This window comes from Salvelinus sp. IW2-2015, linkage group LG26 (genome assembly GCF_002910315.2).
Source record: "Salvelinus sp. IW2-2015 linkage group LG26, ASM291031v2, whole genome shotgun sequence".
NCBI lineage: Eukaryota > Metazoa > Chordata > Actinopteri > Salmoniformes > Salmonidae > Salvelinus > Salvelinus sp. IW2-2015.
Genome location: NC_036866.1, coordinates 48,128,754 through 48,154,585, shown reverse-complemented (window position 1 = coordinate 48,154,585; position 25,832 = coordinate 48,128,754). Strand labels below are relative to the sequence as shown.

Sequence of the window (25,832 nt, the reverse complement as noted above, 5' to 3'; positions counted from 1 at the left end):
ACTCCCACCAAAAGCGCTCCGTTTAATACCCCCATAACGGACCAATCACAGGACAACACGCACAAACCTCAGCCAATAGCAGCAGGACATTTCACTATCTACAGGACATTTTTTCTCCCAATAAATGTCTTCCATGTACAATTTAACACGTGTCTTGTAACCATTAGCAAAATAATTATTTTTGTGGTTCTAGTTGAGGCAGCAAAGATTATTGCTCAACAATGTCTACGCATGTTGCTCAATCAGTGGTTGTAGATAATAACTTGTATTGTAATGATGGTTATTGATCAATGTTCTATTTATTCACTATAATGATGTTTTGTTCACTTACGGAAGCTCATAGCCTACCAAACATTCATAATGCAAAACATAAGAAACATTCATTCACGCAATAAAGAAAAGCAGAGCGATAGGATATTTTAGGGACATAAATCTATGCATATGCAGGAGGTATGAGCAGACATGTTTACCACAGTCAGCTCAGTAGCATCTAGGTTTCTGGGATAACCTGACATTTTTGATATGATTAATGGATAGATCATTGTATCTGCAGTAGACTGTCGGTTGTCTGCAGCTTCAACATCCAACCACAGGTGGTGGTCAGGAATAATTTTTATTAAGTGGTGATAATGCTGTGTGTTTGTGTGTGTGTGTGTGTGTGTGTGTGTGTGCATGTGTGCTTGCGTGTGTTTGTAGCCTATTTTGAGGAACATGAGCTGTATATATCCCTTCAATTACAACTTCTGAATTTTCTGCATGTCATGCCGTTCAATATTTTAGAAAATTGAAAATTGGTTAAATAGCTCTTACACAGCCTGGAGGTGTGTTGGGTCATTGTCCTGTTGAAAAACAAATTATGGTTCTTCTAAGGGCAAACCAAATGGGATGGCGTATCGTTACAGAATGCTGTGGTAGCCATGCTGGTTAAGTGTGCCTTGAATTCTAAATAAATCACTGACAGTGTCACCAGCAAAGCACCCCCACACCATCACAAATCCTCCTCCGTGCTTCACGGTGGGAACTACACATTCGGAGATCATCCGATTTCCACCAGTCTAATGTCCATTGCTTGTGTTTCTTGGCCCAAGCAAGTCTCTTCTTATTGGTGTCCTTTAGTAGTGGTTTCTTTGCAGCAATTCGACCATGAAGGCCTGATTCACACAGTCTCCGCTGAACAGTGGATGTTGAGATATGTATGTTACTTGAACTCTGTGAAGCATTTATTTGGGCTGCAATTTCTGAGTCTAATAACTCTAAGGAATTTATCCTCTTCAGCAGATGTAACTCTGGGTCTTCCTTTCCTGGGGCGGTCCTCATGAGAGCCAGTTTCATCATAGCGCTTGATGGTTTTTGCGACTGCACTTTTCAGTATTGACTGACCTTCATGTCTTAAAGTAATGATGGACTGTCGTTTCTCTTTGATTATTTGAGCTGTTCTTGCCATAATATGGACTTGCTCTTTTACCAAATAGGGCTATCTTCTGTCTACCACCCCTACCTTGTGTAACAGTATAACTTTACGTCCGTCCCCTCGCCCCGACCCGGGCGCGAACCAGGGACCCTCTGCACACATCAACAACAGTCACCCACGAAGCATCGTTACCCATCGCTCCACAAAAGCCGCGGCCCTTGCAGAGCAGGGGGAACCACTACTTCAGGGTCTCAAAGCGAGTGACGTCACCGATTGAAATGCTATTAGCGCGCAGCACCGCTAACTAACTAGCCATTTCACATCCGTTACACTCACCCCCCTTTCGACCTCCTCCTTTTCCGCAGCAACCAGTGATCCGGGTCAACAGCATCAATGTACAGTATAACTTTAGACCGTCCCATCGCCCCAGGCGCGAACCAGGGACCCTCTGCACACATCAACAACAGTCACCCACGAAGCATCGTTACCCATCGCTCCACAAAAGCCGCGGTCCTTGCAGAGCAAGGGGAACCACTACTTCAGGGTCTCAAAGCGAGTGACGTCACCGATTGAAATGCTATTAGCGTGCAGCACCGCTAACTAACTAGCCATTTCACATCCGTTACACATCCGTTACACCGTTACTCACAACACAACTAATTGGCTCAAACGCATTAAGAAGGAAAGAAATTCCACAAATACATTTTTACAAGATACACCTGTTAATTGCAATTCATTCCAGGTGACTACTTCATGAAGCTGGTTGAGAGAATGCCAAGCGTGTGCAAAGCTGTCATCAAGGCAAATTTGAAGAATCTCAAATCTAAAATATATTTTGATGTGTTTAACACTTTTTTGGTTACTACATGATTCTATATGTGTTATTTCATAGTTTTGATGTTTTCACTATTATTCTACCATGTAGAAAATAGTAAAAATAAAGAAAAACCATGGAATGAGTAGGTGTGTCAAAACTTTTGACTGGTACTGTACGTCTCGTGTCTGAGCCGTTGAATTGCAACTCCGCTTTGTCTCTTTACTGACGTTTTGCATGTTTGATTGCCTTACGGAGGGAATAACTACACTGTTTGTATTCAACCGTATTCCCAGTCACCTTGCCATGGTTAAATGCGGGTGTTCGCTGTGATGCCCCTCAGCCTGCAGTGAATGTCATTCATCAGAGGGATCCTGAGATACTATTAGTGAAGAAGGTAGACTTTGTTGCGTTTATTGCGCAAATTATAAATTATACTGGACAAACTAAAACATTTTTTTTAAATAATAGAAATCATTGTGAAGGTGGCAAAAATATTTTGGGATCTTCAGGACTTCACGGAGGAAACGTTACAGGGAATAATGAATGAAGAGTTTCCCCCCTCTCAGGTTCCGGAACCTGTGTTGGTATCTGAGTAAACATTTGAATCCGCTTCAAGGAGGAAAGCTTTAATTTTTGTTCCCCCTTCTCCTTCCCCTATTATTCCTGCATTAAAGTTGATCCGTTGTCACCCCATCCAATAGGTGGCGGCACGCACCTATAACGTTTGTTTGCAAAACGCTATAATACTTTTTAAGAAGAAGAATAAGAAGGTCTGTCATTTTGAGTGTTGACCATAGAGAATGATAGAAGCCTCTAAGTGGCCAAAATGCTATTTATGAGAATGGGTAGCGCCATTGAGGGCTTCCACCATTTTCACGTAGTCAACTGGGTGGTACTTCCAACTTCATTGGCTGACCCCTCCTGGTGACCCTGTTGGAATAATGTCCACCTGGGTCATCAGGAGGGATCAGCCAATCGTGAAGAAGAAACATTACTACACCATGGAGTCAGCCTCAATGGCTCTGCCCATGCCGTCGCAGACGCTATAATGACACAGATACAACAATTCGTCCTCTATCTATATCTACGGTGTTGTGAGTGGAACCAAGGAAGTGACGTTGCCACGGAAGAGCATGGACCGATTCGGTTTCTGTTATTACAGAAGAGTGCTCTAACCGAGAAAATTTACCTAGAGCCCACGACCTACACGCTGGTTACTGACAAACCGAAGGCGACTAGTCATGACGCCGTTGTCACTGTCCTTGTGTAGTCTGCTAAAAAATAATAAGTTGTTAATTTGCTACAACTACTTACATACGCACGGAACATCACTACACCTCGTCGATCGGGCGCCGCAGAAGACTCGACTCGCTCGGTTATTGGAAAGGAATTTCCGTGCAGTGTTCCGTGGTAGGGTCACCGGGAAGATTTTGGCGCAACAATCCGGTGCCAAAAACTATAGAGAGGCTACTATGTGTACCAGTTCCGCAAGTGGCCAGGACATGACCAACTGGTTGTGGTCTATTTACAACGAAACCAAAAAACAGACCGAAGGTAGGGCAAGCATTTGTTGAATTCAATGAAAACAAGTGTGGTTTAGGATGCAAAACAATATTGTCCAATAACTCATTACTCTATAGCATATTCCTTTGAAAGACGTTGTGTAACTTTCACTTAGCTAGCTACTGTACCAGGGGTGTCATGTCAATAATAAGTACTTATTGTATGCCAGTTATTGTACCAGTTAAAAACGGGTGCCTATTATTGTAGCTACCACTTACAAGTACTTATTATTGTACCAGAGACACTGGACATTTCACCTGCTGCTGACCACTGTCAATGGCACACTGTCAAAGGCATCCTGAACTGTTGTTGACTGACTGAATGGACATAGACTGTGACACTGGCATGTTGTTTTACACTGTGATTGCTTGCTGTCCCTCCCGTAGTCTCTGGAATACAGGCTTTTGAGACCCAGCAAATGGGCAGTGGACTCATCATGTCCAACATAGAAGGGGCCAGGGGTCACCAAGCTCTTGAAAACCCTTCTCTGTATGTTGGGTTTTTAGCCGTTACATTCACCGACATTTGGCTCCATGTGAACCACTTTTCCAACAATGTGTTTTAAAGTTTAGAAAAGTAAATGATAATCACTTTCAAACCGGTTTTGCACAGATCCTCAAGCTGTGTGCCACCAGTTGACAAACTACACCTCCCCAGTTACGCATACACACACAGGTGTTTGGAGCACACTATATAGTGCAGGTGGCCGCCTATGTCTTCCGTCTGTCTTCCGTAAACAAGTGATGTAACATGGAGATATGGCCATATGGGGACACTAACCCTAACCATATAAATGTGTGTAGTAATTTTAACCTTTTTTGTTTTTAATAATTTATTGCTTATATGAAAGTTTTGTTCCTTATGCTTCCAAAAACATACCTCAAGCGATACGTGTTAAAGTTTATAGCAAGCGTCGGGGTTCTTAATTATTCCTTGCCCACGAACAGTCGACCACCCATCAGAGATGATTGCAATACAATCTGCCTTCTCTATGATTTGCTTGACCTTCACTTGAACTCTGTTGAACTCTGCATCCGGCAAATGAGTAGATAAAGCATGTCTGGTTGGAGAGGTGTATGATGGGCGAAGAACATTTAGAAATCCTTTCTAATACACATTGCCTGTGAGCATCAGAGGTGAACCAGTTGCATACACAGCTGGAGAAAGACATTCATCAGCATTTCTCTGACTACGTTCCTCCGTCGAGTCAAAAAAACTTCTGATTCCAGAAGGACCATGAGCTGTTGCTATCGATAAGGTGTCTGATTCATAATTTTCACCTTGAATAGAGGTAGAGGGACTTTTGTCAGAGGTTGCTTGTTGTGAGCGCTGGGGGAACTTTATGCACTTGGCCAGATTCTGCAGCTTTGTTGCATTCTTCACATATGATTTGGCACAGCATTTGCAAATGTACACAGCTTTTCCTTCTACATTAGCTGCAGTGAAATATCCACACACATCAGATAGTGCCTGTTGCATTTTCATGTAAAGATGGAAAAAATTAGTAAAAAAACACATACAATTTCAGCAGTTAGATTAAACAACTCTTTTGTAAGATAAATGTTTTAAAATGAAACACTCCTCAGTTTGCAGGCTCAAGCAAGCTAAAACCCACATGGTAGCAAAAAACTAACTAGCAGAAATTGTTAACAAGTTAGAAAGGATTTAAACACACTTTGCTGTAGGCTACAATTTACTAGTTAACAAAAAAAATTATGTATGTCATAAAAAATATTCACCCCACCCAGTATTGTAATCAAAACTTACCAGAAAGCATGCAGTCCTTGGCTCAGACAGTGTAGTAGTGGGCTCAATAGCATCTCATTAGTGTGCAAGATCTTGAGAATCAGCTGTACATGTGATGGGAGAATATACTGTGCATGCAGAGGGTTGCAATTCCATTGAATTAGGGATAGTTTAACCAAAATATGCCACAGACCTAGAACTGCCTTATGTGTAAGCCCACAAAAAAAGGTTAACTGTTATAAGCTAACTTTTTTTGATGAATTTAAGCAAAATTTAAGCTTAACTTCCCACGGAAATTTACCGTAAGGTTTCTGACCCTTTGCAACTCTAGTCATGAAGGGCATTGGAAAGAGAGGCCTGTATTAATTTGCAGAGTCAGTGGAAATAGATTTAGCTTACATTGATACAACACAACTAGCAAGAAAGGTTGAGTATGCAATGTAAAAATGCATGTGTTCCTCTTCTTCACCCTTTTCTTCCTTCTATTTTAGCCTTGATCCCAGTGATATCTAAGAACAGTGTGAACCCCAACACTATCTTTGCCAATAATGAGATGAGTCTGCACGATATAGAGATCTATGGGTTTGACTATGACTACACCCTGGCTTTCTACTCCAGACACCTCCACACCCTCATCTTCAACATCGCACGGGACATCCTCATCCAGGATCACAGGGTACGTAGTCTGTTCCTCCAGTCTAGGCTGAACTCAGATCTGTAGCAGAGGGGTCTTTCATGTGACAGGGATGAAGAGGTAGAGCAGAGGAACAGTAGCCTGATCCCGGATCTGTTAGTGTTCTCTTGACAACACTTATGTTAATTGTCATACCAAGTTTGTGCCATATTGCCAATTGCTCACTGGGGCCAAGGTTGGCTTGACAATGAATGGCAAGATAGCACAAACTGATCTGGGACCAGAGTCTGTTCCTCTAGCATGCTGTCCCAGATATGTTTGCGCTGTCTTATCAGTAGGACTTGGCAAGACAGCAGATACAAAATAGCCAAATGTTATGGTCATTGTCATGCCAAATCTATTTGTGCTGTGTAGCCATCTCCTACAGTCATTGTCATGCCAAACTGCCACTGGCATGACAATAACCATATGTGACTTGTTTCAGGAAACTAGGCATATTTTCGCAGGAGAGCCATTTGAATGCGTTTTTTGGCAGAAATGCCTTTCGAACATGTGAACTTTCATGTGCCTTAATAACAAACATGTATGCCTTCTGTAAATATGAATGAATTGTTCAATTACGACCCTAGTTGGTTTAGCCACAGAAAAAGGCAGCAACCTTCCCGCTAGCCATGATTGGCTGATATAACGAGTGGGCTGGACATGCCGAGAGATGAGTTCGGATTGGTCTGCCATGTAGAACCCTTCTGTCTATTTGAGGTGGTCATGTGTAGGTAATCCTGTCTAACGCAGCTTTTAAAAACATATATTGCACAGTAGAACTGCATACGTGTTGCTCTCCACTTTCTGGAGGACCGAGTTTTGAAATCAGTGGAATTAGAGTATGATAGCTAAGGAGATAAAGAAAACGCCTGTCTCTGGATTACATCTTCAAACTAAGGGCAACCATGGCATCCGTGGCAGAGAGGGAAGTGTCCATCCATGTATACGGATAAGATTTTCAGATAATACACGTTTCTAATTTTGTCAGTCGTTTTCATTTCATGTTAGTGTACTGTTAGTTAGCTAGCTGGTTGGCTGGCTGGCTCGCTAGCTAACGTGTATGATCTGTGTAGCAATATTATTTGTATCTCAAAGCCATTTGCTTTGCTAGTTATAGACTGTTAGCTAGCTAACATTGAACTTGGTTGTTTAGCTACCTGCAGATTCATGCAGGGGAGTAACGTCATGATTTGGAATTATGGTTAATTGTTTAGCTAGCTAGCAACACGTCTTAACAAAAGACTACGCTATGCAAGTAGAATGTTAATGATGTCACTGCAACAACTGTTGATAGACTTAGCCAGAGCGAATTTACCAGATATTTACTACGATTTCAGAGCACTCTCATCTGAGTGTACCAGAGCACAGAATAACTGACAAATTTACGAACGCTTACCACCCTTTGAATATGGCCGGTGTCAGTAAACGTTGGCAAAAAAGCTTGAATTGTTGCCAGCAGCACAGTTGCAGTCACCAACGCTCTGGATAGCATAAAAACTGCCTAACCAGCTCTGCTAGGGCAAGTTAAATGGTCAGTGAGCTCTTCTCTTATTTGTGTCTGGAAGTAGCTAGCCAACGTTAGCCAGTTAGCTTGGTGCTTGACTGCTGTTAGGACAGAACGCTCAGATCAACCCTTAAAGAGATGGGTGGGGATAAAGCTTAAGCGGGTGTGAACAATGCTGAATGAGTGTAGACAAAGAAGAGCTCTCCTGTAGGTGTACCAAAACATTCAAAGGACATTTTCTCAAAAGTGAGGTTACAACTTTCAAAGCAGAATTACCTTCCCATTGTTCCTTAACTGTAGTGTATGATATACCATTGTGTAGCTCTGAGTCTCTACTTTTATCAAATGTAAAATAAAAAATAAAAAAACATATTTTGCTACATAAGACCAAATTGAGCCGGTTGGTCACATATGAGTTGGTAAGAAGGCAGAAACAGCTCCTCTAGTCCTTGGCATGCAAGATCATAGGAGTTGACAAGACAGCATTAACATATCTGACCAGGTTTCTTTTTCTCTGCTTTTCCTCTGCTCTTTCATGTGACGATGAAATCTGCTCCAGATACATAATAATCATAGTAACAGAAAGCTATTTTATTAGTAACAGAAAGCTATTTTATTCTGTTGTACTTGACAGACCACAGTCAGGCCGCGTCTTGTTCGTAACCTTGACAATTCTCCCCCTCCATTTGATTCAACACTCACAACTTTTCTTCCACAGTGAGATATTCTATTTGGTGTCGGTGTCACCCTATTCAAGTTGACAAATAATTTTTTTGTAGTCGTGGGAAGTTCTCTGGAGTCTCTTACCTTTCAATTCCTTTCAAGGTCTTCTATGATGAGTTTTTCTTCAATGATTGAATGACACTGACTTTTTCAGTAGACTCTGCACACTTCTCAATTAGTTGATATGAGACATTTGTGTTCCACTCAAAGCTCTGATAACATCTATTTTCATTCCTCTTTAGTACCCTGAGGGCCTGCGTGAGTACGAGTACATCCCAAACTTTGTTGTCAGGGGACTGCACTATGATGTCCAAAAGGTGAGCATGGTTGATGTTATAACATGTTATGTATAATGAGCGACTGGGCATTTTTACATATGACTCTGGTGGGATGTTAATTACTTAACTCACGGACCAGACCTGTGTGGAAGCACCTGTTTTCAATATATAGTACATATACACAAAAGTATGTGGACAACCTTTTCAAATGAGTGGATTCAGCTATTTCAGCCACACCTGTTGCTGGCAGGTGTATAAAAGCGAGCACATAGCCATGCAATCTCCATAGACAAACATTGGCAGTAGAATGGCCTTGCTGAAGAGCTCAGCTACTTTCAACGTAGCATGCCATCTTTCCAACAAGACAGTTTGTAAAATTTCTGCCCTGCTAGAGCTGCCCCAGTCAACTGTAAGTGCTGTTATTGCTGTTACTGTTATTGAAACGTCTAGGAGCAACAACGGCTCAGCCAGTGAAGTGGTAGGCCACACAAGTTCACAGAGCGGGGCCGCGTAGCGCATAAAAATCGTCTGTCCTCGGATGCAACACTCACTACCGAGTTCCAAACTACCTCTGGAAGCAACGTCAGCACAATAACTGTTCGTCGGGTGCTTCATGAAATGGGTTTCCATGGCCGAGCAGCCACACACAAGCCTAAGATCACCATGCGCAATGCCAAGCATCTGCAGGAGTGGTGTAAAGCTTGCCGCCATTGGACTCTGGAGCAGTGGAAACATGTTCTCTGGCGTGATGAATCACGCTTCACCATCTGGCAAGTCCGACGGTCGAATCTGGGTTCGGCAGATGCCAGAACCCTATCTGCCCGAATGCATAGTGCCATCTGTAAAGTTTGATGGAGGAGGACTAATTGTCTGGGGCTGTTTTTCAAGGTTTGGGCTAGGCCCCTTAGTTCCAGTGAAGGGAAATCTTAACGCCACAGCATACAATGACATTCTAGACGATTCTTGAATGGCCTTCAAATGACCCCTGACTTCAACCCCATCGAACAACTTTGGGATGATTTGGAACGCCAGCTGTGAGCCGGGCCTAATCGCCCAACAGTGCCCGAACTTACTAATGCTCTTTTGGCTGAATGGAAGCAAGTCCCCACAGCATTGTTCTAACATCTGGTGGAAAGCCTTCCCAAAAGAATGGAGTCTGTTGTAGCAGCGAAGGGGGAACCAACTCCATATTCATTTCTATGATTTTGGAATGAGATGTTTTACGAGAGGTGTCCACATACTTTTGGTTATATAGTGTTTCCTGTATTTTGCCAGTTATCTGTATCTGTTATAAGGCTTTATATCACTGCTTGTGTGAATATTACATTTCTGATTGGCACTTGTCAGCCAATCTTTTTCTAATTTGTGTTAATCAATTATTTGTTCCAGGCATTACTGATGAAGATAGATGCCTTTCACTACATCCAGTTGGGGACAGTATACAGGTATGTACTATCAACACCATCACAGTTTACAATCAATAAGCAAAAGTACAGTCAATAACACTATAGAAAAATCTATATACAGTGTGTGCGAATGGAGTAAGGAGGTAAGGCAATAAATAGGCCATAGTAGCGAAGTAATTACAATTAAGCAAATTAACACTGATAGATGTGCAAGTAGAAATACTACTGTGCGAAAGAGCAAAAAAGTAAATATAAACAATATGGGGATGAGGTAGGTAGTTGGATGGGCTACTTACAGATGGGCTATGTACAGCTGCAGTGAGGGAGATATGTCTCCAACTTCAGCGAATAATTTTTTTAATTTATTTTTCTGCAATTTGTTCCAGTCATTGGCAGCAGAGAACTGGAAGGAAAGGCAGTCAAAGGAGAAGTTGGCTTTGGGGATAACCAGTGAGATATACCTGCTACGGGTGGGTGTTATAGTGACCAGTGAGCTGAGATAAGGCGGGGCTTTACCTAGCAAAGACTTCTAGATGACCTGGAGCCAGTGGGTCTGGCGACGAATATGTAGCGAGGGCCAGCCGGCGAGAGCATACAGGTCGCAGTGGTGGGTGGTATATGGGGCTTTGGTGACAAAACGGATGGCACTGTGATAGACTGCATCCAGTTTGCTGAGTAGAGTGTTGGAGGCTATTTTGTAAACGACATCGTCGAGGATCGGTAGGATAGTCAGTTTTACGAGGGTATTTTTGGCAGTGAGAGTGAAGGAGGCTTTGTTGAGAAATAGGAAGCCGATTTCTAGATTTCATTTTGGATTGGAGATGCTTAATATGAGTCTGGAAGTGTTCTCTTGTCACATGTAGGGGTCTTCACCCGGTGCCAGACAAGGAGGTGATTGCCATGTACGAAGGCTGCCACGTTCCTCTGGAGAATATGAGTGACTTTTATGGCAAGGTAGGGCTCATCTCCTCTACCCTTCCACATTCACTATATACAGATAAGCCTCATTTACCGTGATAAACTTACCCCTTTACATTTTGCAGCAAGGCCACTCTGTTTATCCCAGTCACTCCGGTCATGAACTTTTTGCACCCCTACAGTCTGGCACACGATACTGTAGTATTACGTTTCTACCCTGTAATCAGTGAACCCAGAAGCAAATCTTACATGTGCTAGCTAACTATATACAAAATGTACTTCTGTGGGCAGAGGTTAGGGATACACTTCTGTTTTGCATATCCTAGTAACACCCTCGCTTTACTTGTGTCTTGACCTATCTGATCTTTAATAATCTCCCCTCTATCCTCCACAGAGTTCCCATGGCCACACTATGAAACAGTTCATGGATATCTTCTCCCTTCCAGAGATGAACCTACTGTGCTGTGTTAATGACTACTTTATGAAGCACAACATCGACTACGAGCCTGTGCACCTCTACAAAGACGTCAAGGTAAAGAGACCAGAACAGTGGTGTTCCAAAGACACCTTCTTTGGACTGGAACTGCAGCCGGTGGGAGAAACCCTCATAGGGAGGAGGGGCAGTTTCCCAGACACCGGTTAAGCCTAGTTCTGGACTAGTTAGAATCATGTTCAATGGATAATCTCCTTTCAAAATGTGCTTTACTGTTCAAAAAGGTTTTAAATGAAATAAAGATCAGAAAATGGTCAGAAATTTTACCTGATGGTGGAGCTCTAAACATGCGCAAATTCCCATAGGAACACAGCAATTTTAAAGTGCAGAGCTTCTGCCTTCATTTTTCATCTTACAGGAATGATATTCTACTGTACATGTGAGGAGAAGGCAGAAGGCTCTACCTATCCTTTGACGTAAATAACCCCTGTTTGATTCCCAGGTCGAAACTTAAGTCCAGTGTACCTAATTTAAAACAGCATGTTAAATGTGCAACCAGAGGGAAAAAACTTTAGACCACCTTTACTCCACACACAGAGATGCGTACAAAGCTCTTTCTCACTCTCCATTTGGCAAATCTGACCATAATTATATCCTCCTGATTCCTGCTTACAAGCAAAAACTAAAGCAGGAAGCACCAGTGACTCGGTCAAAACAAAGTCGTCAGATGAAGCAGATGCTAAGCTACAGGACTGTTTTGCTAGCACAGACTTTAATATGTTCTGGGATTCTTCCGATGCCATTGAGGAGTACACCACATCCTTCCCGCAGTGACTGTATGTACATACCCCAACCAGAAGCCATGGATTACAGGCAACATTCGCACTGAGCTAAAGGGTAGAGCTGCCTCTTTCAAAGAGCAGGACTCTAACCCGGAAGCTTATAAGGAATCCCGCTATGCCCTCTGACGAACCATCAAACAGGCAAAGAATCAATAAAGGACTAAGATCGAATCGTACTACACCAGCTCCGACGCTCGTCGGATGTGGCAGGGCTTGCAAACTATTACAGACTACAAAGGGAGCTAAACAACTTGTATGCTCGCTTTGAGGCAAGTAACACTGAAACATGCATGAGAGCATCAGTTGTTCCGGATGACTGTGTGATCACGCTCTCCGCAGCCGATCACAAACAGGTCAACATTCACAAGGCCGCAGGGCCAGACTGATTACCAGGATGTGTACTCCGAGCATGCACTGACCAACTGGCAAGTGTCTTCACTGACATTTTCAACCTCTCCCTGTCTGAGTCTGTAATACCAATATGATTCAAGCAGACCACCATAGTCCCTGTGCCCAAGAACACCAACCTGCCTAAATGACTACTGACCCCTTCGACTCACGTCTGTAGCCATGAAATGCTTTGAAAGGCTGGTCATGGCCCACATCAACACCATTATCCCAGAAACCCGAGACCCACTCCAATTTGCATAGCGCCACAACAGATCCACAGATGATGAAATCTCTATTGCACTTCACTCTGCCCTTTCACACCTGGACAAAAGGAACACCTATGTGAGAATGCTATTCATTGACTACAGCTCAGCGTTCAACACCATAGTGCCCTCAAAGCTGATCACTAAGCTAAGGACCCTGGGACTAAACACCTCCCTCTGCAACTGGATCCTGGACTTCCTGACTGGCCACGCCCAGGTGGTAAGGGTAGGCAACAACATCTGCCACGCTAATCCTGAACACTGGGACCCCTCAGGGGTGCATGCTTAGTCCCCTCATGTACTCCCTGTTCACCCATGACTGCGTGGCCAAACACGACTCCAAGACCATCGTTAAGTTTGCTGACCACACAACAGTGGTAGGCCTGATCACCGACAATGATGAGACAGCCTATAGGGAGGAGGTCAGAGACCTGGCATTGTGGTGCCAGGACATCAACCGCTCCCTCAATGTGACCAAGACAAAGGAGCTGATTGTGGTCTACAGGAAAAGGTGGGCCGAACAGGCCCCCATTCTCATCGACGGGTTTGTAGTGGAGCGGGTGAAGAGTTTCAAGTTCCTTGGTTTCCACATCAACATCGAACTATCATGATCCAAACGCACCAAGACAGTCATGAAGAGAGCACGACAACACCTTTTCCCTCTCAGGAGACTGAAAAGATTTGCATGGGTCCCCAGATCCTGAAAAAGTTCTGCAGCTGCACCATCAAGAGCATCCTGACCGGTTGCATCACCGCCTGGTATGGCAACTGCTCGGCATCTGACCGTAAGGCGCTACAGAGGGTAGTGCGTACGGCCCAGTATATCATTGGGGACAAGCTTCCTTCCATTCAGGACCTACATACTAGGCGGTGTCGGAGGAAAGCCCCAAAAAATTGACAACGACTCCAGTCGCCCAAGTCATAGACTGTTCTCTCTGTTACCGCATTTGCAAGCGGTACTGGGGCGCCAAGTCTAGGACCAAAAGGCTCCTTAACAGCTGTAATATCTGTGTTGTGGAGAAATTACCAGTTAGTAGACGGGAGTACAGTTAGTTTCCTTTAGTCAAAAAACTTGTGCTCTACAGCCCCCGGCCCAATAGTGCGCATGTGCATTTCCTATTAGGTGTAGTAACATAACACTGCCGTAATACATTACTGTTTAGTAACTGCATAGTAACTAATATGAACAGCTGTAGATCACAAATACTACTACAGCTTCTACCCCCAAGCCGAAAGACTGCTGAACAATTTATCAAATGGCCACCCAGACTATTTACATTGACACCCCTCCCCATATGAGTTTTTTTCACTGCTGCTACGCACTGTCTATTATCGATGCATAGTCACTTTACCTATACCTACATTTTAAAAATGACCTCGACTAACCTGTATCCCCGCACAAATTGTTAACAGAATTACCCCAAAATCTGTTACAGAAAGACTGCAACTGAATTAGTAGGCACAAACCACCGTTTGGTCACCTGTTACTAGCCTCCCTTCCACTGGCATACTGTTACGTTCAGCTCAATGTTTTCTTTCACTTTCTGTCACATGGTGGTCAAAGCAAGAGTGTGAAAACAGTCTGGACAACCCCTCCCTCTCTCTCTCTCTTCTCCCTCTCCAGTTAGTGTCACTTTCCCCGGCTCTTACTGTCACCAACCCATGAGCCCCTTTTTTAAATTCCATTTACTCTAATCAGCCCTCTCACCCACTGAGCACTGACTGACACCGGACGTCCGTTGAAATTTAGTCCACATCTGAACCAGTCAATGTCTGTTTCACATGTTTATACACCACAGAAAAGTCAAGTAGTTTAGTACAGTTAGAGCACACTTTAATTTACTGTACTGAACTCTACTTTACTGTGCTGTACTGTGATGTCCAAACTTGTGAAACATAGATGTCTATGATTAGTACAGGTATGGTCCAGTCCGGACCAACCAAATTTTGTCCTGTTTGGGTGCGGAGCTCATTAGAATAATACCCCAGTATGCAAAAGAGGATATTACATTTTTCTACCTATGTGTACCTATTCAGGATACATCACCATGAGGAGACTGATATTCATAATTATGCATTTCTGTATTGTACAGATCAGGGACCCATGATGTCATTCTGTTACCGGGTGTTAATCCACTTCTCTTGCTGTTGCTCAATAATCAAAATAGATTTTTTCAAACTCAAATGTGTCATATCATAGATGACCCCCTATTCTTTCTGCAGATATTTGAATCTTAATGCGGAGTAGATATTTAATGCTTTTTGGAAAACGTGGTCACATAAAAAAAACTGCAGGAGATTTTACCATCAGTCTGTTACTTTACGTCTGCACTGTTCTTCGAGTAAATGTGTTTTTGTCAATGTAGTATGGTTTAACTTTCTTTCTGTCCCTCTCACTGTTTGTAAAGTGCTGTATTTTGTGAAAAAGATTCCTCCTGCCACAAAATACAACCATTGTAACATCTCATCCTCTTTCTGTGTTGGCAGGCAGCGATAGGAGATGTCCATGTGAAGGGTATTATGTATCGAGCTGTAGAGGCAGATATGGGTAAGGATAACAAGGATCTCTGCTTAGTTCTCTAAAATAGTTCCTTTATGATCATTGGAGTGAGGGGAGTGTATGCTCTGATTTGGGCAACCCAGTCTGTTATGCTATATGTGGTATCTTTACAAATGATCTCAGGTGTTTGTGCTACTGTGTATGAATGTCTGTGAGGAGAGTTCTACGTCAAGGTCATTGCCATTGCTCGTATCTTCAAAGAGATTACTATGAAATATTGTTATTGTAGTTCCTAGATATAATGTATTTTCTGTAGACAATAGTAATTGTCTGACAGTGTAGCTCAGGGTATACTGTATGTTCACTACCCCTCTATATCTTTCTCTTTCTTTTCTCTCGCTCTCTCTCTGTCTGTAGAGAACTATATTTCCTATGGGGAACAGACTCACGCTGTGTTGAAGAAGCTCTATGAGGATGGCAAGAAGATGTTTCTCATCACCAACAGCCCCTTTGACTTTGTGTGAGTGTCAACCTGTGTTCAGGCGTCTTGTGGTCCTGTGTGGCTCAGTTGGTAAGACCTTGGCACTAGCAAACCGCAGTGTTGTGGGTTCAAGTTCTGAAGATATCACATACAAAATGTTTTATCACTGTACTGTAAGTTACTCTGAGATTGTCCGTCAGTACTGAGCTAGGCTTTACAACCACGACATTTATTAGATTCACGTGGAGGCTTGACCCAAATCCACTGGTCTAAATCAAAGAGCTTTCATCACCTACTCATGTCATGGTTAGAGGAATGTTAGCTACAGTCTTGTTAGCAACATTCAGTCCTCACTGTGATGAAATGGCAACGTCTTGAAACAAGACTGATTAAAAAAAAATAGAACAAACGGTTGAGGAATTACCCTCATGAGTGTGCAGATATGTTTGATGCTGGCAGAGTGTGCTGTGTGAATTCTAATATAAAATCTAATCTGTGAATTCCCAGGGACCGGGGAATGAACTACATCGTGGGGAAGGACTGGAGAGATTTGTTTGATATTGTCATTGTGCAGGCCGACAAACCAGGCTTCTTCAACGACAGGAGGAAGTAAGTGTTGGAACGACATAAAGACCTTAACTTCTGTTATGTCCCTTTTGGTCTCCACAGGTTACCTACGTAAAGACTTCATAACACGTTAATAAACCATACATGACACGTTCACAAGCAGTGCATGAGCGTTCCGTAAATGCTTTATGTCAACAACCGCAAGTTGAAGTCCTCGTGAAAGTAAGTACTCTTCAAATAAAGTGTTAGCGTTTTTCTTCCTCTGTCCATCCTAGGCCCTTCAGACGAGTAACAGATAAAGGGGTGCTGCATTGGGACAGGATTCACAAGCTGGAGAAGGGGAAGATCTACAAACAGGTACAGGACAATTCACTTTAGCTATTGAATGTGAGTTAAAACTCCTTTGTGGGGTCTATGGAATTATTGCATTTTCCTTTGATACAGGTATGTGTTTGTTTCAGGGAAACCTATACGAGTTCCTGAGACTCACTGGTTGGAGGGGGTCCAAGGTGCTGTACTTTGGAGATCACATTTACAGCGACCTGGCTGTAAGTGCAACAACAATTAGCAAATGCTTTAGCTACAACGAGCACTCATTCAAAGTGACAACATTTCGACATACAGTACAAATACAATGTACGTCATAAAAGTAACTGGTTATTTGAGGTGTTATGCTTCTCCCTGTAGGACCTGACTCTGAAGCACGGCTGGAGGACAGGAGCCATCATCCCAGAGCTGAGGAAGGAGATCAAGATCATGAACACTGAGCAATATGTCCACATGATGACCTGGCTACAGGGCCTGACTGGACTCATAGAGCACATGCAGGTAGGTGGGGGCGGGGAGAGGTGTGTGTGTGTGGGGTGTGTTGAATACTGAGAAGTACGTCCACCTAATGACCTGGCTACAGGGCCTGACGGGGCTCATAGAACACATTCAGGTATGTTGGTGTGGGTGGTAGCTCTATGCCTACCTACACAATTGTAATCAGTAACTTAACTTTTGGATTGCCCAAACTCAGTAAAGTAATCTGATTGCTTTCAGTTACTTTTGGATTACTTTTGCCTTAAACGATCCCCTCCCAGAGGAAGTTGGGGCCACTATTTCAACATAGTTTTCTGTCCAATTGATGAAATGCACATTTAGGTTCCACCTGCGAAGAATGACGAGGGCTGCTTATACATATTCACGAATGTATGTGGGAATTTCCGCGTGGAGTTGATAAACATCAACAAATTGGACACTGACAGCTGTCAGTGTAGCTAGCTAACATGCTAACCTTATCTAGCTATCTTGCTAACCTTATCTCCCTAGCTAATATTATGTTTGTTTTTTTACTACACCATATTCAAAAGATTAGCCAGCTGGCCCTTTGGCTGGTCCTGGAGCTGAATTTGTCATAAGCATTGATTTAGGCCATCCCTGGCGAAGTTCACCCTATCTTTTTCCAAGATGGCGTAGCAGTGCAGACGTGGTTTGTCGTCCTCTCGTGTACTTTTTGTATTTTTCGTCTTTTTTTTGGTATTTATTTTCAATCTCTTTTCCATTTTTTCATTAAATATACCTTCCGGTATATCACCCAATGTGATACGGATCCGCTATTTTTGTTTTAGACCTTATAGCCAGAACCTCCATCAGAAGCTAGCCATCAGAAGCTAACCAGCTAATTAGCTACTAGCTATTTAGTCATTGCTAGCGGCCTTTACCTTCTGCACAGACACCAGCTGTTTTTTAGCCTGGATAATACTTGCCAGCCTGCCAGTATTGGACTGTTCTCTCCACTACAACGCCGGATTCCTGCCGTAAACCCTGGACCATTACTCCTGATCATCACAGCTAGCTAGCTGACACCGAGTGACCCAGCCCCAAAGCTAGCCCTGAGCCAGGTCCACCTCCCAACCTACTCAGTGATCACTTGGCTACACAGCTGATGCCTCCCGGACTCTACTCCAACACGGCTAGAATCCACTACTCCACCGGATCCTTGCCGTAAGCTCTGGACCTTTGCATCGGATCATCGCTACTAGCTAGCTGCTACCGAGTGGCAAAAGTGGCTAACGCCCCTGCCCTGAAGCTAGCACCAGTTAGCCGTGAACCAGGCGCTTCTCCCGGCTAGCAAACAAAATTACTACAACTACAATACCTCTCTCGCCATCTGGCCTGGACCCTTTGTCGACACGGCGCCCCGCCGTACCACCACGACTGATCTGCCGACGTAACTCCATCCGCTGTGCCCTCAACCGGCCATTGCCGGACGTTGGAGCAGACGCTTCTACTTACCCAGCCTGCTAACTTTAAACACCATGTCTCCCACGTGCTAGCATAGTAACGACTACCCCGCAGCTTCCCTGTTCCATCTATTGCTGTTCACTGGATCCTATGATCACCTGGCTACATCGCTGATGCCTGCTGGACTGTTCATTAATCACGGTACTCCATTTAGTTTATTTTTTGTTTATCTGTCGGCCCCAGCCTGGAACTCAGGCCCTGTGTGTAGTTTACCGAACCACTCTGCCCATTCATCGCCATTTTACCTGTTGTTGTTGTCTTGGCTGATTAGCTGTTGTTGTCCTACAATCTAAACTAGATGCCCTCAATCTCACACAAATTATCAAGGAAACCACCAGGTACAACCCTAAATCCGTAAACATGGGCACCCTCATAGATATTATCCTGACCAACTTGTCCTCCAAATACAATCAGGGTCTCAGCGATCACTGCCTCATTGCCTGCATCCGCTATGGGTTCGCGGTCAAACGACCGTCCCTAATCACTGTCAACTGCGAGCAGGTCTTTCTAGTCGACCTGGTATCGACCTGGTATCCTGGAAGGATATTGACCTCATCCCGTCAGTTGAGGATGCCTGGTCATTCTTTAAAAGTAATTTCCTCACCATCTTAAATAAGCATGCCCCTTTCACAAAAACATCCTGTGGCGGACTGCACTAGCATCGAATAGTCCCCGCGATATGCAACTTTTCAGGGAAGTTAGGAACCAATGTACGCAGGCAGTTAGGAAAGCAAAGGCTAGCTTTTTCAAACAAACTTGCATCCTGTAGCTCTAACTCCAAAAAGTTTTGGGACACTGTAAAGTCCATGGAGAATAAGAGCACCTCCTCCCAGCTGTCCACCGCACTGAGGCTAGGTAACACTGTCACCACCGATAAATCCACGATAATCGAGAATTTCAATAAGCATTTCTCTACGGCTGGCCATGCTTTCCTCCTGGCTACCCCAACCCCGGCCAACAGCTCCGCACCCTCGGAGGCTACTTTCCCAAGCCTCCCCAGCTTCTCCTTCACCCAAATCCAGATAGCAGATGTTCTGAAAGAGCTGCAAAACCGGACCCGTACAAATCAGCTGGGCTAGACAATCTGGACCCTCTCTTTCTAAAATGATCCGCCGCCATTGTTGCAACCCCTATTACCAGTCTGTTCAACCTCTCTTTTGTGTCATCCGAGATCCCTAAAGATTGGAAAGCTGCCGTGGTCATCCCCCTCTTCAAAGGGGGTGACACTTTAGACCCAAACTGTTATAGACCTATATCCATCCTGCCCTGCCTTTTCTAAAGTCTTCGAAAGCCAAGTTAATAAACATATCACTGACCATTTCGAATCCCACCTAACCTTCTCCGCTGTGCAATCCGGTTTCCGAGCCGGTCACGGGTGCACTTCAGCCAGGCTCAAGGTACGATAAAAGACAGTACTGTGCAGCCGTCTTCATCGACCTGGCCAAGGCTTTCGACTCTGTCAATCACCGTATTCTTATCGCAGACTCAACAGCCTCGGTTTCTCAAATGACTGCCTCGCCTGGTTCACCAACTACTTCTCAGACAGAGCTCAGTGTGTCAAATCGGAGGGCCTGTTGTCCGGACCTCTGGCAGTCTCTATGGGGGTACCGCAGGGTTCATTTCTCGGGCCGACTCTTTTCTATGTATATATCAACGATGTCGCTCTTGCTGCGGGTGATTTCCTGATCCACCTCTACGCAGACAACACCATTCTGTATACATCTGGCCCTTCTTTGGACACTGTGTTAACTAACCTCCAAACGCGCTTCAATGCCATACAACACTCCTTCCGTGGCCTCCATCTGCTCTTAAACGCTAGTAAAACCAAATGCATGCTTTTCAATCGTTTGCTGCCCGCACCCGCCCGCCCGACTAGCATCACTACTCTAGACGGTTCTGACTTAGAATATGTGGACAACTACAAATACCTAGGTGTCTGGCTAGACTGTAAACTCTCCTTCCAGACTCATATTAAACATCTCCAATCCAAAATTAAATCTAGAATTGGCTTCCTATTTCGCAACAAAGCCTCCTTCACTCACGCCGCCAAACATGCCCTCGTAAAACTGACTATCCTACCGATCCTCGACTTCGGCGATGTCATTTCCAAAATAGCTTCCAATACTCTACTCAGCAAACTAGATTAGGTCTATCACAGTGCCATCCGTTTTGTCACCAAAGCCCCTTATACCACCCACCACTGCGACCTGTATGCTCTAGTCGGCTGGCCCTCGCTACATATTCGTCGCCAGACTCACTGGCTCCAGGTCATCTATAAGTCTATGCTAGGTGAAGCTCCGCCTTCTCAGCTCACTGGTCACCATAACAACACCCAACCGTAGCAGGTATATCTCACTGGTCATCCCCAAGGCCAACACCTCCTTTGGCCTCCTTTCCTTCCAGTTCTCTGCTGCCACGAATTGCAAAAATCACTGAGACTTACATTCCCCTCACTAACTTTAAACATCAGCTATCTGAGCAGCTAACCGATCGCTGCAGCTGTACATAGCCCATCTGTAAATAGCCCACCCAATCTACCTACTGCATCCCCATATTGTTTTTATTTACTTTTCTGCTCTTTTGCACATCATCATCTGCTCATCTATCACTCCAGTGTTAATTTGCTATATTGTAATTACTTCACTACTATGGCTTATTTATTGCCTTACCTCCTCACGCCATTTGCACACACTGTATATAAAAAATATATATATTGTGTTATTGACTGTACGCTTGTTTATTCCATGTGTAACTCTGTGTTGTCTGTGTCGCACTGCTTTGCTTTATCTTGGCCAGGTCGTAGTTGTAAATGAGAACTTGTTCTCAACTAGCTTACCTGGTTAAATAAAGCTAAAATGTTAAAAATTCAATAAAAAAATCTTTGACTTTTTGTATTTTTTCACAAACATCCTTTCTGAATTCAAAAATAATCCAATAATTAATCATCTATTTTTTTTTAAATATCTATAATCTGATTACAATATTTTTGCTGGTAATGTACTGATTACACTTAGTTTGTAATCAGATTACATGTAATCAGTTACTCCCCAACCCTGTCCCTACTTCCCAGCTCCACAGATATGTATTCTCAGTATGTCTCCTCTTCTCCCTCCGTTCCAGGTCCACAGAGACCCAGCGTCGCAAGCTGTTGTCCAGGAGTGGATCAAAGAGAGAGAATCTATGAGGTACCATGGGGAATTACTTGTAATGTGCATAGAGCCTTTCAAGAATCTCAAGAGAAACATTATATAATTTGTGATGAGTCCTCTTATTTGTTCAAAGTCTAGAAGTTATGCTATAGATATTTTGATAATACTTTCTTTGAAAGGCACCTATAGTACATAAGGACTTCATAACACATTTATACTCTATATAAGAATTCCATATGAATGTAGCTACCCTTCAAATAAAGTCTTACTGATATTTTTCTTGACGTGCAATGCAAATGAGCACTGTCACTTGATAACAAATATCTTACGTGTTTTATCATACAACAGATCGCAGACTAAGGACATCTTCAACAGCCAGTTTGGGAGTCTCTTTCGAACGTACCACAACCCCACCTACTTCTCCCGCCGCTTGTCTCGTTTCGCTGACATCTACATGGCCTCCCTCAGCTGTCTGCTGAACTATGACTTCCAGCACACCTTCTTCCCTCGCCGGACCCCCCTGCAGCACGAGTCACCCTTCTGGCCCGAACAGACCAGCGCCGGAGCCCTGAAGATGCCCTTCATACCCCACAGGACCACGACTGAAGAGTAGAGAGGGGTAGGGTTTCAGTGTAACACCCCATCCGGACCTGCTCAAAGTAGAGGAGGACGGGTTTCATTGCGACACACTCCGTTCGGACCTGGTCTGGACACAGAGCTTCCTGTGGGCCCTATTCAGAGTTGAGATTAGTGTGCGCAACTCAGTTTTGCGCCGATCATTCATTCATTCATGTAAATTGGAGACTGGCACAAAATTGTAAGTTAAGTGCATTGTCTTCAAGTCAGAATACTGTCCTGAGATGGGTTCTGGACATTGCTGACTTGGACTTCAACCGTTCATTACATATTTAGGGCATGTGGACAGGCCATTCACTAGATACTGTACATACTCCATCTCATATGCTGGCTTTTTCACAATAACTTGAATACTGCTGCTCCTCTTTAAAATCTTGTCATGACATCTCACTATTACACGTGTAGGTTTCATCTATCTATAAAGATTTAGGACGTTAGATAATATATAGTAAGTACATACCCTCTTTAATAGTTCTGCAATGTTTCAATGCAATTCTATTATCATTAAGAGAACCGCTAATAGTAGAGTTGCTTAGTATACCAAACGCAAAGTATTACGTTTGATGAATGTGCTTGACAGACATACAGTATGTAACCAAATGGAGATTTACTTAGATCAGCAAGCTTTCACTTTCATCCAAACAAGGTCAAAATATGTCATTGTGATCTCTAATTTCTTAGTAAGTATGTGTGGGTGTGAGGGAGAGCGCAAGAGAGTATGATTTGTCCGTACAGAGTGAATAGCGTTTATTTTATAGCAGTCTTGAAAGACGTCGGGTCATTATCTGTAACAGTCATGGTAATCATACATTTATGTAAATGTATGATATGCACTTGTTAGTTAGCTGTGTATTAAGATGCTCTTGGCCTTAACTATATACAGTATCTGTAAATAAGGGGAAGTTGGTTATAAAGGGGTAATAAGGGATGACCACCTAAAACAGGTGGTCTCTGAACCTGTAAGCACAGAGAAACACAGACTCCTGATATTATCTAGCACAGGAGTTTTTGTGTGGAGTTGAATTGTTTGAAAATATGACATGACATTTTCGAAGACATGCCTTACGCGTCTGTCACTAGAACTGCACTGTAGATCATATATTAGTGATGCTTTAGTTTAGAATATATTATTCCCTGGTAATAAGGGAGATAGGCCTACCCTAAAATCATATTTCTCACAAAGGCTTTATTGTTATTAGTAGTCCTTACTAGTTCAGGTACTAAGCACATTAATAGCACTCGGACACAACCGACATAACTCCGTTTATTTTTCATAGAAAAGGGTAATATGCTGTATTTCATTGACAAATGTATTTATCATCGTCCAGTGTTGCTTGGCTATCTTTTTTGTTTGTTTTCATAAACATTGTGCTTTAAAAAATATAAAAGTGTATTCAAATCATTTATTTTGCATTGAAATGTTCAGAAATTAGATGTATTTGTTTTTGGGGGAAACGAACAAGAAAATGACATTGTTTATGATCATCGATGAGGCTTAATGTTTTAGAAATCTATTGTTTAAGATATACAGTGTGGTCTGAAATTATTGACATCTTTGATAAAGATGAGTAAAAATGACTTCATAAAATAAATTATTAAATTCAAATACTGAGCTATACTGAACAAAAATATACATGCAACAATTTCAAAGATTTTACTGAGTTACAGTACATATAAGGAAATCAGTCAATTTAAATAAATGACTTAGGTCCTAATCTATGGATTTCACATGACTGGGAATACAGATATGCATCTGTTGGTCTCAGATAACTTTTTTTTAAATGTAGGGGCTTGGATCAGAAAACCAGTCGGTATCTGGAGTGACCACCATTTGCCTCATGCAGCACGACACATTTCCTTCACAATGAGTTGATCAGGCTGTTGATTGTGGCCTGTGGAATGTTGTCCCACTCCTCTGCAATGGCTGTGCGGAGTTTGTGGATACTGTCGGGAAATGGAACACGCTGTTGTACACGTCGATCCAGAGCATCCCAAACATGCTCAACGGGTGACATGTCTGAGTATGCAGGCCATGGAAGAACTGGGACATTTTCAGCTTCCAGGAATTGTGTACAGATCATGGGACCATGCATTATCTTGCTGAAACATGTGGATGAATGGCACAATGGGCCTCAGGATCTCATCACGGTATCTTTGAGCATTTGAATTGCCATCGATAAAATGCAATTGTGTTTGTTGTCTATAGCTTATGCCTGCTCATACCATAACCCCTCCGCCACCATGGGGCATTCTGTTCACAATGTTGACATCAGCACACAGCTTGCCCACATGACGCCATACACATGGTCTGTGGTTGTGAGCCGGTTGGACGTTCTGGCAAATTCTCTAAAATGACATTGTAGGTGGGTTATGGTAGAGAAATGAAAATTAAATTATCTGGCAACAGCTCTGGTGGACATTCCTGCAGTCAGCATGCCAATTGCACCTGTGTAATAATCATGCTGTTTAATCCACTTCTTGATTTGCCACACCTGTCAGGTGGATGGATTATCTTGGCAAAGACGAAACGCTCACTAACAGGGATGTAAACAAATTTGTGTACAAAATTTGAGAGAAATAAGCTTTTTGTGTATGGAAAATTTCTGGCCTCTTTTATTTAAGCGCATGAAACAAACACTTTTACATGTTGTGTATTTTGTGTGTGTATATTGTATGCCAAAAAAAAAGGGAAATTATACTAATAAAATTGCTCAGAGAAAGATTTTGTTTATCGAGTAAAACATTCTCTCAAAGGTAGGGGTCAAAATTATTAAGACCCCTGTTTTCAATACCTTTTTAATACCTCACCTTGCGAGGATAACGACACTGAGCCTTTTTCTAAAATGTTGAATGAGTTGGAGAACACATTTGGACGGATCTTAGACCATTCCTCCATACAGAATCCTTCCAGATCATAGATATCTGTTGTCTGCGCTTATGGACTACCCTCTTCAGTTCAAACCACAGGTTTTCAATTGGTTTCAAGTCTGGCGATTGCAGCCATAGCAAAATGTTGATTTTTGTGACCAATTACCATTTCTTTGTGGATTTTGAGCTGTGCTTGGTGTTATTGTTTTGGTGGAAGATCCACTTGCGGCTAAGTTTTAGCCTCCTGGTAGAGGCAACCTATAAGGGCACAAGGCGAGACCCAGATGCAGACAAGGGAGGCAGATGGTTTGAGTCTTTGATATTTATTATATCCGCAAGGGGTAGGCAAGAGTGGTCGTGGACAGGCAAAAA

The 25,832-nt window shown here is 43.1% G+C and overlaps 1 protein-coding gene across 1 annotated transcript; it reads left to right on the top strand.

The window, feature by feature from the left end:
* The first annotated feature begins 3,262 nt into the window (after positions 1–3,262).
* Positions 3,263–25,314, top strand: nt5dc3 (5'-nucleotidase domain containing 3). Its single transcript, XM_023971737.3, has 14 exons — positions 3,263–3,782; positions 6,029–6,213; positions 8,683–8,757; positions 10,108–10,163; positions 10,988–11,078; positions 11,437–11,574; positions 15,458–15,518; positions 15,888–15,990; positions 16,459–16,560; positions 16,794–16,875; positions 16,980–17,066; positions 17,206–17,346; positions 21,928–21,992; positions 22,305–25,314. The coding sequence occupies exons 1-14, from the start codon at positions 3,470–3,472 to the stop codon at positions 22,567–22,569; spliced, it is 1,764 nt and encodes a 587-aa protein (XP_023827505.1). The 5' UTR covers positions 3,263–3,469; the 3' UTR covers positions 22,570–25,314.
* The last annotated feature ends 518 nt before the right edge of the window (positions 25,315–25,832 follow it).

Excerpts from the sequence above, each read along its gene's own strand:
- nt5dc3 (XM_023971737.3), top strand. The coding sequence starts at position 3,470 with ATGACGCCGTTGTCACTGTCCTTGTGTAGTCTGCTAAAAAATAATAAG. Across the intron at positions 11,079-11,436 it reads TGAGTGACTTTTATGGCAAG|AGTTCCCATGGCCACACTAT; the intron begins GTAGGGCTCATC and ends TATCCTCCACAG. Across the intron at positions 17,347-21,927 it reads GACTCATAGAGCACATGCAG|GTCCACAGAGACCCAGCGTC; the intron begins GTAGGTGGGGGC and ends CCTCCGTTCCAG.